Source organism: Hydra vulgaris, chromosome 05 (assembly GCF_038396675.1).
Source record: "Hydra vulgaris chromosome 05, alternate assembly HydraT2T_AEP".
NCBI classification, from domain to species: domain Eukaryota; kingdom Metazoa; phylum Cnidaria; class Hydrozoa; order Anthoathecata; family Hydridae; genus Hydra; species Hydra vulgaris.
In genome coordinates this window covers 33,830,430-33,847,310 of record NC_088924.1, presented here as the reverse complement: position 1 = coordinate 33,847,310, position 16,881 = coordinate 33,830,430, and the positions used below count along the sequence as shown (strand labels likewise).

The 16,881-nt window shown below is 28.2% G+C and overlaps 1 protein-coding gene across 3 annotated transcripts in view; it reads right to left on the bottom strand.

The window, feature by feature from the left end:
• LOC100210662 (bone morphogenetic protein 1) overlaps window positions 1–16,881 on the bottom strand; it is a 78,859-nt gene that overhangs the window by 27,620 nt on the left and 34,358 nt on the right. For all 3 annotated transcript variants that reach the window (XM_065797976.1, XM_065797977.1, XM_065797978.1), the window contains exons 6-7: window positions 6,435–6,620; window positions 5–133 (exon numbers count right to left, since the gene is read on the bottom strand). In XM_065797976.1, the coding sequence (XP_065654048.1) occupies window positions 5–133; window positions 6,435–6,620 (315 nt within the window). The remainder of the gene's footprint in view (window positions 1–4; window positions 134–6,434; window positions 6,621–16,881) is intronic.

Below are 16,881 nucleotides of genomic sequence, written 5' to 3'. Positions count from 1 at the left end.
TTACTTTTTTGGCAAAAGGAATAGGAGGACCATTCATTAAAATCTTCGCTTTCGTAAATCAAAACGCAATCCAGAGTTTCATCAAATTGTCGTTCATTAGCAAAGCTAAAATCTTTAGGATAGTGCGGCCAATCTTAACATATCAAATTAAATATAACATTTTAAATTATTTTATATCTTTAGTACAAATGTTAAATTAGTAGTTCAACATTAGATTAGTAAATAAGACACTTGTGTGTATATAGATACAAACATATATAGATATTACATTCTATATTATATACAGTATTGGACAAAACATTTGCAACCAACATCGAACAATGCTAAAAAGTGTTCCTAATTTTACATGTCTTAAAAACGAAACAAACTATACTACCACAGCAAACAGTTCAGGATTCTGGGATCATAGCATGCCATGGCATGAGCAATCAGCTGACAGGTGACAGCACACAGACAGAATTTCGTTGAAAAGTGCCATTTTGCAGCAGACAAAACAAGTGCAATTTTTTTGGTTTGTTTCATTTTCTTAAGTCTGGTCCGTGTCGACGTCACGGAAGTTTTTTAATAATTAAAGGAAGTATTCAAAAGTTTCCAGAAGTTTCCAGAAGCATGCAGAAGCTTCCAGAAGTTTCCAGAAGAAGCATCTGGAAGCATTCAGTAGCATCCAGAAATATCCAGAAACATTCAGAAGCATCCAGAAGCTTCCAGAAGCATCGAAAAGAAGCATCTAGAATCTTCCAGAACAGGTTCACACAGGTTCATTTTACTATATAAGAGATATGTAAATCGAAATGTAATTCAGTCAGTATATGGAACTCAATCAGTCAGTATTATCAAGACAGTTTATCAAAGTGAGTTTTATCAAAGTGTTTTATCAAAGAACATTAATACAAGAAGTGAAATACAACAAGTGTTTCATTACATCAATACAGTCCACATCCAATCAAGACGATGTGTTCCACAGAGCATTATTGTATCATCACAAGGTAAATGTAACACGGTAAGCCTTGAGAAGCGTGATTATTTATTTTTATTATTTTTATGACTTCAAGTGCAAAAATGGCTCCTGACAGACTTGGATTAGAACTAAGAAAGAAAATTATTGGCGATTACATAAGTGGAATGTCACAAAAAAGTATTTGTGATAAATATCGCGAGAAAAAATGGACCGTATCAAGACTATGTTCCAAATATCGTTCTACAGGTAAGTTGGCAGCAGATAACAAAGGTGGAAGACCACGTTCCACCACTTCTAGAGAGGATTCTATGATCATCAGGTCCGTCAAGAAGGATCCCTGGATATCATCAGTCGAGATACAAAAGCAATTAAAGCTGCCTGTATCGGACCGAACAATCAGACGAAGTGCTGTTGAAGCCAGATTGTTTTCTCGACGCTCTGCAAAGAAACTGCTGATTTCACTAAAAAACCAGAAGAAAAGACTCCTGTTTGCTACATCTCATATTGACTGGAATGTGCAGAAATGGCAAACTGTCCTGTTCAGTGATGAATCAAAGTTCAACATCATTGGGAGCGATGGCATTTGCCGTGTATGTCAACCGGCCGTAAAACGCCTCGATTTACATTACTGCCCTAAGACCGTGAAGCATGGTGGAGGCAATGTAATGGTCTGGGGGTGTTTTTCTGCTAACGGTCTGGGTCCAATACTCGGAAACGATGGAATAATGGACCGTTTCATCTATAAAAATATCCTGAAAGATGTTATGTTACCTCATGCTGAATGGAATATGCCAATAAAATGGGTTTTTCAGCAAGACAACGATCCGAAACACAATGCAAAAGTAGTCAAGCAGTGGTTTCAAGACAATCACTTATCGGTGGTGGATTGGCCGCCTCAATCTCCGGATCTCAACCCTATCAAGAACCTGTGGGAGATCGTCAACCGCAGAATTAATCGTAAAGGTGTTTGTAATAAGAATCAACTGTTTGAACAAATCCAAAAGGCCAGGGCAGCGATTCCACAAAGTTTCATTGATCACCTGATCGAATCTATGCCTCGAAGATGCAAGGCTGTGATCAACAACAAAGGATTTGCCACGAAATATTGATAGCAAAATACAGCTTGGTCAACATTTTGTCAAGTTACACTTGTTTTGTCCAGAAGGAAATCAACTTTTTTTAATACTTTTGATTAATTTATTAATTTTCGTGTACAAATAATGAACTTTGTGATGAATAAAACTTGAAGAACTTTGTCTCTAAACAGTTACATAGTTATTTCTCTAAATTGAAAAAATGCAGCACTTTTATATAAAGAAACTAAATTAGCATTATTTGGTTGCACTCGTTTTGTTCGATACTGTGTATGTATATTCTATATACATATTATCAGGTCTACTGAAAAAATCAAAGTTCAAAAATGCTCTGGTTACAGAAAAAAATCTCCTCAGCTGTTTTCTGGTGATGGATAGTCTATAAACTCTCAATTTCAAATTTCAGCCCAAAATTTATACCCAAACTCTTGTCCCAAGTCCCCCCAAAAAATGTTTTTGTTCTTTTCAAATATTTTAAATTATTTTTAATCTATACAACTTTTTTTAAGTAAACAAACAAATAAACTTAGTTTTAGCTTTTATTTTAAATATATGTTCAGGAAAAAAATCCAGAAAAAAAAATCATAGGCCATGATAACGAGTTTAATATGGGGATTAATATATCATAACTATTACTAATTTTTCACATTTATTTCTACTTTTCAAGATATCTTGAGTACCTACCGACTTTTCTGGTTGAAAAAACAACACATTTTTTTAACTTATACATTTGAATATAAAGGCATACACAAAGCTATTACAAATTAATTTGTAATAGCTTTATATTTCTGACTTTAAAACCTAACTTATACATTTGAATATAAAGGCATACACAAAGCTATTACAAATTAATTTGTAATAGCTTTATATTTCTGACTTTAAAACCTAACTTATACATTTGAATATAAAGGCATACACAAAGCTATTACAAATTAATTTGTAATAGCTTTATATTTCTGACTTTAAAACCTAACTTATACATTTGAATATAAAGGCATACACAAAGCTATTACAAATTAATTTGTAATAGCTTTATATTTCTGACTTTAAAACCTAACTTATACATTTGAATATAAAGGCATACACAAAGCTATTACAAATTAATTTGTAATAGCTTTATATTTCTGACGTTTAAAACCTAACTTATACATTTGAATACAAAGGCATACACAAAGCTATTACAAATTAATTTGTAATAGCTTTATATTTCTGACTTTAAAACCTAACTTATACATTTGAATATAAAGGAATAAATATTGAATCACAAATTACAAATTCAGTAATAGCTTCATATTTACACAAATTAATTTAAATAAAAAATAGTACCTATAGTAACGACATCAGTAAATGTTTGTTTAAAAATTATTTAAAGTTTTCTGAAATTGGTAAAACATGGTTTTCAACTACTTGTAACACGCTTTGCTTTTTTCATTTTTGGGGCGGGACAATGAAAAGTCTTGGGTCAATTTTGCACCTCTATTAGCAACATCATTAACAACTCTAATTTTTTTTAAAAAACTCATTGCTTTATGAAAGTCTTTGTCCTCCTCCCATATTTGCACTGGAGTTTTAAGCAATTCAGCATTCACAACGAGGGTTTCAAACAGATACCAAGAGTGAAGCCAAGTGTTTTTTTCAATCAAGGATAAAATTTTTTCATTTTTTTTTCACTACAGGATAGGTTGGTGCACCTATTTTCAACTTACCACATTGGTAGAATTAGAGTTTCTTAACAATATTCTTTTTTTCACAGTCAGACAACTTTTTTTTAAATAATTTAAAAACTACAATTTCCTCGGTTAAATACCAAAAACAATTATTAAATATTCTCGAAGTCTTTTATGATATCTTAACTCCACAGGGAATGCTAACCGATGCTTGACATACAAAAGAACATATAAAAGACATACCTCTTGGCTTCACAATAGTTTTGAATCTCTAAAGAGGTGCATTTTAGCAGCATATATCACAGACAACATCCATCTTGCATGATGAAGGGCCCCAGGCTTGCAACAATGTACATCTCTATCTGGAAGTGCCCTAAGTAAAATTAACATAAATTCTGTGCATTCTTTGTAATTATCTCTTAGTAAGAAACCCTTATTCTTAGGCTGCTCTTTGAAAATAGAAATGGGAAAATCTTGTTGCAGCTTTATATTTCTGACATTAAAACCTAAGCATTTAAATTCATCTTTATCCAAGATAGAGTTCCATTTTTCCTGGAACTCCTCAAAGTATTCATTATTTGGGGTGAGAGTATGTCCAAATAGTGGTTGCCAGGCTGCACTCTGCAGTCTTTTTAATATGTGATGTCTGCATGCAAAATGAAACAACTTTATTTCTAATATAATTTCAATTTTACCCATGCACCATTCTGGCACCCTGAGTTTGAAGCAGTTTTATAAAAAGACAATCCAACTATATCATTTGCTAAATCCCATTGCTGTATAAGAGAAAATGTTTCTGTGGCTTGATTAGTATCAGTGCTTTCCAATATTTCTGGAACGCCTAACAATTTACCTTGTTTGTAGATTCTGATCACTTTTTGTAAGGATCCTCCATTACTTTCCTGTCCAGTGCAAAATACAAAATTCAGAAGTCGCAACCAATGATTTTATTGCATCTTCTATTATGGCCCTATTTTTTTGATTATATTGGTAACACGAAGTTTTGAAATAGCCACAATGTCTAAATCAACTCCACTTCTTTTTAGTATTGCAGCTGTGATCCCCATTGCTTGATTCTTTCTAGACTTTTTTTAGGAAAAAATCTTTATCTGAAAAATTGAGACCTTCATCTTCTCGGGAATCTTCTAAAATCACTTGTGTTGATTGCTCTACAACATTTTTTTGCATACTTTTCACTTGATTGTTTCCTTTTTTAAAAACTTTGCAATTTTTTGGTATAATCTTTGTCAATAGAGCCAACTTTTTTTCCATCCTTTAAAGTATCTAAAAACTTTTTTTTTTTAGTGTAACCTTATTTTTCACACTGAACAATATCAGCTGCTTCTTGATGTGCAATATAAAAAAAATTCTTCTAATTGATTTAGAAGTAGCTTTAATTTTTATCATTTCTACTTTTATACTTGGTTAAGGTTCTGTATGATTTATACAAATTTGTAAGCTTCTGTTTCATTTCGTCTTTCCTCTGTATTTTTACTCCTGTTTTCTTCCATATATTTTTATTCCACATAACTAGTCATTCATCTTACTACATATAATTGTATTACTAATTGAGTACTTATCAGGTTTTATAGGCACTTCTTTCCAAATGAAAAATTATTGCAATACCTTTCATTTAGTTGGTACTTGGTTTGAAGGTAGTTGTTCCAGACAGTTCCTCAAAAACAAAACTTGGCATTTTGAAGGTAAACTTGATTGACTCGTACTCACAAAAGCTAACATTAAAACTTTCACAAAATGTACTCTCATAGCAGCATAAACATAACCTCAATCTTTAACTAGAACAAAACAAATAGATGACCATATGAGCATTAAAACAGCTAATTACTACAATTTTGATGTACTAGTTTGAACAAATGTGAAAAGCATACTATAAATATTGTTACTGACAATATTATATAAAATTGATATTAAAAATGCACTCGGTTGTTTATATTTCATTTCAATGTTAGGCTCTTTAATTATTTAAAATACCAATAAGCGTGAAAAAATGAGTAATATTTATGATGTTATAATCCACATATTAAATTTGTTATTATGGTCTATGATATTTTTTCTGAACTATATATAATAAAAGTTAAAACTGACTTTACTTGATTGTTTACTTACAAAAAATTGATATTAATTTTTTTTAAAGGGACTTGGGGCAAGTGTTAGTTTTAACATAAGTTTAGGGTTAACATTTTGGGCTAAAACTTAAGGGTTTATAGGCTACCTATCACCAGAAAACAGCCAAGGAGATTGAGATTTTTGAACTATGGATTTTTTGGAACACCCTAGTGTGTATATATATATACATATATATACATATATATATATATATATATATATATATATATATATATATATATATATATATATATATATATATATATATATATATATATATATATATATATATATATTCAAATTTATTGAAATTTATCTTTTGACTTTTTTTTATCATTTACTGTTGTTAAAATGTTGGCAATTTAACAATAATGACTTTTTTCTATCATTGAACAGTATTGCTATTATATTATTAAATATTATTATTAAAATATTATTAAATATTTTTAATAATAATATTATTATATTATTAAATATTATTATTACTATATCATTAAATGCCTTTTATTACTTTTTAAAAGCATTGAAATTGATTTATGTTAAATATTACATTTAGTGATTACATTAAAACAAAACTAAAACAAAAACCTGGGCATTCTTTAATATTGCATACTTCCGTTTCAATTTCATTACCAAGGCACCTCTTAGTACTATTCTGTTTGATTCGACAAACCCTTGTTCTTTCCCTGGTTCCTCCTCCACAAGATTCAGTGCAAGGTTTCCAGCGAGACCACACACTCCAAACTTCATCATCAAAATGGCTGTTCAAAACATCTAAAAAGCTTATAAAATCTTATGAATAAACTAATGCTTGAAAAAATACAATTTTAATACAATTAATTTCAAATTTATATTAAAAATAATAAAGTTCTTTTAAATAATCAAGTTTTTGCGGTTTTTCTTTGTACAACACATTAGAAATTACATGATGACCTAAATAAAAATTACGATTTAGAATCCTATAGCTAAACTCCTTTCTTCTTCTGCATATTTTTTATTGTATTTTAACAAATAAACATTGCAGTTTATCAATTTGTGCTTTTTAAAAATTTTAAATTGCTTCAGCATCATTTTGAGCACTGATTAATTGGATTAGAATCAATGTGTTACACTGGTGGAGACATCAAATGGCCTCCTATTTCACTGGATATAAAGGATGACCTGAAAAGTTTGATTACAGAGAAAATATCTTTGATTTCAAATGAAATGCTCTTAAAAGTATTTGTTAGTTTTCTTGATAGACTGCGTTAACAAAACACTACAGTTATATAAAATATATAACTGTAATGTTTTGTTACAAATGTATATTTAACTATGTTGATTAAAAGAAAACGAATAGGAGATTAAAATGTTAACATCTATGTCTCGTTATTCTTTTTTTCTATCTTTAAACTTTTCTTTCAAAATATAATTAAAAAAACATTTAAACAAAAACATATAAAATTCTTGGAAACATTAAATTAATTTGTCGATGAGAAATTTTTGATTCAACTGATTTTAAGATTAACTTTTTTACAGTAACTAATTTTTTTCCTTTGACCATTTTGAATTAAGATAGATTTAAGAAAGATAAATTGAATTAAATTAAACTTGCATAAAAAATTAAAATATTGCACAAAACATAAATAAATTTATACCCCTGGTAATACAAGTTTATTTAAATTTTGAAAAACAAGAAAACCGTTATCTTTTTTTATTTACATAATTAAATGTTATTTTAAGAAAAAAGTTTTATTTTTAGATAAATAATATTATTAACTATATTCAGTGAAAATTTAAAGAATGCATCGCAATCTTTTTTTGTTTATATTGTTATATTCTTATTATGACTAGGAATTTTTGGAATACTCAATTGCTTTCAAATGATCTTCATTTGAAAAGACATTCTGTAAAGGTGGCAAATTAACCTCCTCACTGCCCTAAATTACCAATTCACAGTAATCTTTGGCTCCAAGATTTAGTGTTTTAGAAAGTTTAAAATGTCTATTGTGTTTGTTAGTATTTCTGGACTATAGCATCTTTTGTATGACTGCAGTTCTAAATTCTTTTCTTTCATCATTTATCATTGTTAATAATATATTCTCAGTGTTGGCAAAATATAAGTTTTATTTCAAAACTTGGTCATACTACCTCTTTGTATTTTAAATATATATATATATATATATATATATATATATATATATATATATATATATATATATATATATATATATATATATATATATATATATATATATATATATGTATGTATGTATAAGTATAAATATATATATAAAATGTTTTTATGTCAAAATTTTACATATATATATATATATATATATATATATATATATATATATATATATATATATATATATATATATATATATATATATATATATATATATTAGTTATAAAAATTTTAAAAATAAAAAACATTTCTTAGGAAAATTTTTAGAAATAGGGCTTTAAAACCGGCAAAAGTAAAAAAAACTTAAAAACCTTTTTTTAAAGTAATGAAAAATATAGTTTACAGTTAAGTTCAATTTAAATAGATACAACAATTGAAAACACATAGAATTGCTAAATATTATTAGCATTAAAGATTAGGATAGCTTTAGAGTAGCTGTCCATATATCTAGGTGCAGAACTGACCAAATCCCCTTCCTGTTATGTCAATGAACTGCTCAATACTCATACATTTAAATGATGTTTTCATTTAAATAAAGCATCAAAAAATGATGTTTTATTTAAATGAAAGCATCATTTAAATTTTCTGTTATTTTTTTTGTAATATCTCCATTGAATGATGCCAGAAAATTTTCCATCAATCAACTCAAACACATGTTTAAAAGTAAGTTCATTAAAATGAAGTTGACAAATGAGCCACTAGATTGGTCAATAAATTTCTGCTTCTATTATTTTCATCACTCGTCCAAACATACTAGTGTTTACTGTAGTTGCATTACATAAGATAGCATTTAAAGAACCACTACTGCCAGTAATGTCATCATATTGAGATGACATGATAATAATGTGACTCATTTCTTTCTCAACATTTTTATACATATATAACTGCTGTTGCTTTGTTTCAATTTTTTTATGTATTTCAGTTTTTTTTGAAGTAGATGTGTCAGTATGATCAAATAGTTCAAGTTGAAATTGGTGTTGATCTTTTCTAACAATCGTATCCCATTCTTTCATTTTAAAAGTACATTGACATTTCTCATCAACATTACTCCTGTATCATAACAATTACACAAATATATGTCAAACATTTTGTCAAAAGCTTTCAAATTAGCATAAAAAATATCATTTTTTTTCAAGTCTTGATATTTTATTTAAATTTTTTTTTTTAACATCTTCGCTTTCAACAAGGCTGCAAGCAACCACTATTAGAGTTGGAAGTTACTGGAAGAGAAAAGATGAAGATTGTAGAGCAAAATAACAATTGAGAGAAAACTTAAAGGATTGCAAATTATATGAATCAGGAAAGCAAGATAAAGGAAACGATTTCCAAAGAACTGATGTTTGAGGAAAAAAACTAGACAAATAAAATTTTTTGGAGCATTTAGGAACAGTCACAGAAAAAGTATGAGACTTATTTGAATGACGAGTAACACGATAATAAATTTTAGTAGATGGCACAAGAAATGCTAGCTCTTTAGAGCAGTGCCCGTTAGAGTATTTGTAGAAAAGAGAAACAGGAGCAACATTACAACGATGTAATAATGGTTGGAGGTTGCTTGCAAGAGCAGCGTTAACTATGATTACAATGCGTTTTTACACCTTGTCTAAAAGAGAAAGGGCATCATTAGAGGATCTGTTCCAGATATAGCAGCAGTATTTCATACAAGGCCGGATCGGAAGTAAGAGTTAATCCTAGAAGATGAAGGGTAGATGACTCCTCAAGTACACTACTGTTTATAAACAAAGGAAGATCTAAATTATTGTGATAATGATTGGCTGAAAAAATTGGATTTTATCTCAATTAAAGTTAATCAGCCACTGCGAGCCCTATGCTGTAGTAGAAGTGAGATCCTTTTCAAGCTCAAATGCCCTCTCCAAGCAATCAGAGAGTGTTGGCTTCTTATCACAACAAAAATAAATCGTAGTATCATCAGCAAACGATGCCACCTTAGATGTGAGAATATCTGGAAGATCGTTAATGTAAATTAAAGAGAGTATAGGGCCAAGAATTGAACCTTGAGGAACCCCTGAAGTTACAAAATAAGCAGAGTGCTGTCCATCGAGGACAACTTTTATACTATGATCGGAAAGAAAGGATTCAATAATCTTTAAGATGTTACCAGATACTTATTTAGTATCTGTTATTCTTCTGTAAGAAGAAAACTTATGGAGAAGACCAGCATGCCAAACTTTATCAAAAGTTTTAGAAATGTCGCGAGCAATGGCCTTAACCTCTTCACCTTTATCTAATGCACAATAAAACCTAGAACTGTAGAACAAGAAGAACGAGAAGAAATCCATATTGATGATCAGAAAGTAAGTTATTAGATTCAAGATGAGAGTGTTTGTTAACTAAAGATTCAAAGACCTTGCTTATGATAGGGAGAAGACTAATGGGACAGTAGTTAGACAAATCAGATCGCTCTCCAGAACTTTTGAGAATAGGGATAACAGATACCGCTTTCCAGCAGGCTGGAAAACAAGACTCTGATAAGCACTTGTTAAATAGTTTTGAAAGTATAGATGACAATTCCGTAAAACACTTCTGCAAAACAATAACAAGTATGTTGTCCCAACCACAAGCTGTAGAAGAATCTAAGCAGGAAATCATTTTAGATACAGAAGCTGGAGTGATACTAATGTCAAGCAATGGATCAACCTGTTTGACAGCTAACTCAGGTAGAACCCAAATAGTGGAATCAGGAGATGATATTGATAAAAGTTCTTAGCAAACAATTCAGCTTTGTCTTGAGGTGTGGTGACAAAGTCTGAACCATAGAAGAGAGGTGGAACAACAGATTTGCCCTTATTGTTGATACTATTAAATAATGCTTTTTTCATTAATCTACATACCTTTGAAAAAATTCCCTCAGTTTTGATTTTTGAAAAACAGACTTCATGTAATTTATTTTCAATTTCTGTAGTAACTAATCGGTAACATTCATAAGCAGAAGATTGACCCTTTGTCTTTAGCATCTTGATTTTTGCGAACATAAAAACAATATATTACACCTCTTTTTTTAGGCACTTTTTGCAATTGAAAATTTAGAACTTTGCCCAAATATTAATTTTCAGTATTACTGCAAGTATGAAATGCTGCCATGATATTATGATTTGTTTTTTATTAATTATACACTTTTGTTTAATTACTAAGAAATAAAATATATATAATAAATATAGAGGCTAAAGTGCAATGAATAAAAAAGTATTAAAAATTTACTGCAACTTGTGCTCTTAGGTAATATAAGATGTTTATTAATTTTCAGAAATTTTTTCCACCCTAACGGGTGATGCGGAAGTTATCGGACAAATCCTAATTTCATTATTTGAGCATAATAATTAGTTTTTGTGGTTTTATGCGTAGGCATAAACGTTCTATAAAATATAAACTTTATTATTTGAAACACAATTATTTAAAATGAGGTTAAATGCAGCTGAACGAGAATCTTTTCGAAAGCGACTAAAACTGTTTTTTGTAAATAAACCTAATATAAAAAATAAAAAAATCGTAAATCATTTTGAAAAGGAAGAATTTGCTCGAAGTACAATATATGGTAACCTAAAAAGATTTGAAACTGTTCATACGTTTTCTGATAGAAAGCACCCTGGTCGTTTGACATCCTGGACTAGAGAAAAGAAAGCTGAATTAACGAGACATGTCAACAATCGAAAAGGGGTCAGTCAGAGAAAAATAGATATTAAATTCGGTATTAAATCAATCGACAATTGGTCGTCAGTTAAAAAAAATGAATATTAAATATAGAAAACGTGAAAAGACTCCAAAATACACTATAGAACAACAAATAAAGGCAAAGAAAAGAAGCAGGAAACTAGTTAACCAACTCTATAACATAAAATCGCTTCTAGTCATCGATGACGAAAAATACTTTTGTTTTGCAGGGGACAACATGCCTGGAAATTCTTGATACTACACAAACAACAAAAAGACATGCCCAGAAAGTGTTCGTTTTATAGGAAAAGAGAAATTTCCAAAAACATTATTAATGTGGATAGCCATATCTGACCGTGGTATGTCCGAGCCATTATTTCGCACTTCCAAGGCTGTAGCGATCAATTCATCAATCTATATTAATGAATTTTTAGAAAAGCGACTTCTTCCATTTATTAACAAGTATCATGAAGACTTTAACTATTTATTTTGGCCAGATTTAGCAAGTTCTCATTATTCTAAAGACTCTCTAAATTGGAGGACTAATATGTCTATTACATTGATAAAGAATCCAATCCCCCAAATGTGCCTCAAGCACAATCAATTGAAAATTTTTGGGGACATTTGGCACAGAAGGTTTACGAGAGAGTTTGGCGAGCTTCAACAGAGCAAGTTTTGATTGATCGCATTAAACTAAAATTACAAGAAATTGATTTAAACTTTTTACAGTCGCATATGAAAGGCGTCAGAGCAAAATTGAGATCAATTGCAGATGGTGGTGTTTTATCATATAAAAAATAATAAATTTTTATTAAAAGATAAATGCTTTATTTAAAAAAAAAATAATAGTAGTTTGTTTTTTTATTTATAAATAAGTTATTGACGTTTTTATTTTGTCCGATAACTTCCGCATCACCCCCCCTCCCCTATCCTGTTTATTTACTTTTACTTGTTATCAACAAAAAAAATCTCTTAACTAAAAAAAAATATTAAAAAAAACTTATATCAGCCACTGATAAGAATAAAAAACTTTCAGTGTAAGTAGGCTTTAAAAACCCTCAACCTTTAAAAAATCTTGCAAACTTTGATTTATCATATAAAACTTATGTAAGCATATTAAATTCTAATAAATTATATTAATATTGCTGTTAAAAAATGTACATTTAAAATGTACATTAAAAATGTACATTTTTTAACAGTTGTATCAATATAACTTAATAGAATTGTAATTATATAGCCCACAATGATTCTTTATTTATGTATATAGTTATTCTATATTACATATGCAATAAATATATACATGAAAAAAGAATCATTGGAATGAACTTAAGTCATCATTTTTGAAATATAGTGCTTCATTTGTCTATATATAATCTATATATTTGTCTATATATAATCTAGAGTAAACTGAGGTAAGAGTAAACAAACAAAAAAAAGTAAATGGTTTAGCAATTTTGTTTCTTTTGCATTTAAAAAAAATCATTAATAATGCAAGGCACCATTTTGTAGAGAATTGTGTGCTCTATCGAAAGGTGTAAAAATTATTTTTTTAAATTTAATTTTGCCATAGCAAACCTTAAAATTCTTACCCTCATAAAAAAAAAAATTTTTTTTCTAAAAAATCAACTTCCAAACTCCCAAAACTAAAATTAAATTTTACTAAACAAAAAAGGCTGTTTTTTTTTTAATTTTTGTGACGATCAAGATTCTCTTTTCAAAATTAAATTTGCTAGTTCCAGAAAAAAGTTATGAACAAAAAAAATGTTTGCTCTTCCCCTAAAAACCAATGTGTTTTTAGGGGAAGAGCAAACATGCTAATTGGTCACACTTATGCATTATGATGAGCGCAATTAAACTAATTATTAGTTATTAATTGTTTAAAACATAAATGAATATGGCAGCCTTTGCTATTTATCTAAAAAATTTCGCTATTTATCTAAAAAGTTACAAATTGCTCAAACATTTCAAGTACCATCTCAGCCTGCTTCATCATCTTCATCCAAGCCTGCTTCATCATCCTCAACTCAGCCTGTTTAATCATCTTCATGCAAGTCTGTTTCATCATTTTCAACCGAGCCTGCTTCATCATCCTCATCCCAGCCTATATCATCATCTAACATCAGGCAGCATCAAACTCTAACAATTTGCCAAATTCAAAATTTAACAACAACACAAGTAACTCCTGCTCAATGTATCAAATGATGCAACACTTTACAGCGCCACCATATTGACACACAAAAAAAAAACCCAAATAAGTCAGCATTCCAAGAGTTGAAGGCCAGTTTCTAAGTACATCTGAGGTGCTCAAAAAACTAAAGCAAGACAAGGCCAAAAATTCAAAGCAATTAAAGAAACGCAAAATTCACTTCAGTGAAGCTTCAGATGAAACTCATCAAAAAAACCAAGACAAGACAAAGGCATCAAGAGGTGCAAAAAGTGTTGCAGAGTTTGGGAAGAAGCGTTGCTAACTCAAAACAAAATGCGCTACCAATGTGAAGCTTTAGACTTGGATTTGTAGAAATCTTTACCCAAAAAATATAAAATATAAAAAAATGCCACAACCTGCTTCTGCCAATGAAACAAATCTTTTTTTTTTTAATTAATAAATAGTTTTTTTTTTATATTTGATTAAAATAGTTTTTTTCAAACTTAACTTTTAATAAGATTAGTTTTCATTCTATTTTTAATTAATTTTACTTGATTTTCTTAATATCCTTATTTAGTTTTGAATTTTTTAATATCTTAAAAAAATGTTATTAAAAATTAACTAGTTTACTTTTCCCCAATTATAAGGGAAAAAGTAAACGGGTTTTTTTCTTCATAAAAATCGATTTTTTTAAAGATTTTCAAGATATTTTTTCTTAATTTTATATATTTATATAATGTAAAAAATTCTCTTTAAAACTAAAAAAAAATAAACAAAATTTTTTTTCTTTAAAAAAATATTTGAATTTGAAGCTAAATCGTTTACTCTTACTCCAGTTTACTCTATATATACTTTCTATATATAAACTATATATAATCTATATATCATGTTATATTTATCTGTATATAAACTATATATAATCAACACAAAATATCGATTTTGTAGTAGAAATTTTTCTGTCAATATGCACAGTAACCCTTTCAAACACTTTATCCTTTTCAAAAACTTTACTTTGTAAAATCTTATCTGTAAACTTTTCATGCAACTTATAAGGTTTAATATCATCTATGGTATTGAATCTAATATTTACCCTTAATCTTTCCCCAGATTTGTAGTTGACATAATAATAATAATAATAAATTTTAGTTGGTCTAAAATATCAATTTATTACAATTTAGTATCATCAATAAGAAATTTGCAATTTATTCAAAAAAGGACTTGAAATCGATAAAAAAAATTTTATAATGGTAACAAAAAAAGTATAAAAATAGTATTTAAAATAAAGTAAAATAAGTATTTAAAAGTTTTTATAATTACACTCAAACTAATGCGTTTGAAAATTGCTTGAATTTCAAGTAATATTGGAATATACTCTCTATTCAATTTAATTAAATTTATTAAATTAAGTAAATATTAAATAATTAATTTATTTAATTGAATTACAAGTATATTTTCATATTACTTGCAATTCAAGCAATGTAGTTGTTAAAACTGTATATGCATTTATACGTATTTTTTGTATATTGTTAATTATCATTTTTGGTTTGTAAATTTTTATCACAATTTCATATTATACTTTGTATTCATATTTTCGAAATTATATTTGATGATTATAAAATTGTTTTTGTTTATTATTAGTTGTACTAATAATTTTTATTTTGATCCAATTGTTATGGTGTTTAATACGTCACATGATACGTTACTTCAAATCATTTCTTTTAAACAATGTCAACGATTGGTTACCTAAAAAATTTGTATCTATATAATTTAATATATAAAAAGAACCAATGCACAGTGATTTAGAAACACTTAAAATTTGGCCAAAATACAGTTTTTTGAGTGGCGCAATTTAAATAATGTTATTAGCTAACTATTTTCTACAGTTTCTTATGATTTTAACGGTATAAAAAAATAAGTAGTGAAATAAAAGATTCAAACGTTAATTTATGTTTGAAAGTGACCGAAAACAGCTTTTTTTAACAATAAAATTTTATCATTTTTAAATCTTGATTTTCTCCCTAAATACAAAACCTTTCAATTTAATTTTCTATATATACAAAGATAATAGATAACTTTATCTTAAATTATGAAAATATTTGAAATATGTTTTTAAACAGGTTGTAAGAAATGCATTTTAAAAATGCAGTTGTAACGAGTTTAAACTGATTTTTATAATGCTAGGACTTTTTACCTTAGACTTCCTTCGCGAAGCTGTTTCTTTTTTTAGAAAGAGTTTGTATCACTCTATAAGAAACTAAAAAAGTTAGCTGCCCCAACTTGCCCTATTTCGAAATAATGTGGTTTTGAAAAGCTCGTTTTATAAAAAAATTAGCGACATAAAAGCTAATACGACGTAATATATATATATATATATATATATATATATATATATATATATATATATATATATATATATATATATATATATATATATATATATATATATATATATATATATATATATATATATATATATATATATATATATATATATATATATACAGCGCCGTGCTGTAACTTTTGGGGGCCTTGTGCAGAAACTAAAAAAAAATTATTTTTCTTTTAATTCGTAGTAATTTATGGTATTGGAGAAGTTTTTCTAATTTATTTAATAGGGGGCCCAGTGCGATTGCACTTGTTGCACTTGCGATAGTACGGCGCTGTATATATATATATATATATATATATATATATATATATATATATATATATATATATATATATATATATATATATATATATATATATTTATTCACATTAAAAAGTTTTGTTCAGAAATTTCAGGAAAAACTCTTAAAACATAAAAGTTAAAGGTAATTTGCGTCGTATTAGTTAATACGTCGCTAATTTTTTTATAAAATGAGCTTTTCAAAACCACATTATTTCGAAATGGGGCAAGTTGGGGCAGCTAACTTTTTAAACTTGGCACCCGGGTCAATTTGCCTCCTTTGCCTCTCCTTCTCGAAAGCCTTGTTAATATATAGATAAAATAAATTTTGTTATTTAGTTAAAATATACACATAAAATATGTAATACGCCCGGTTTCTTCT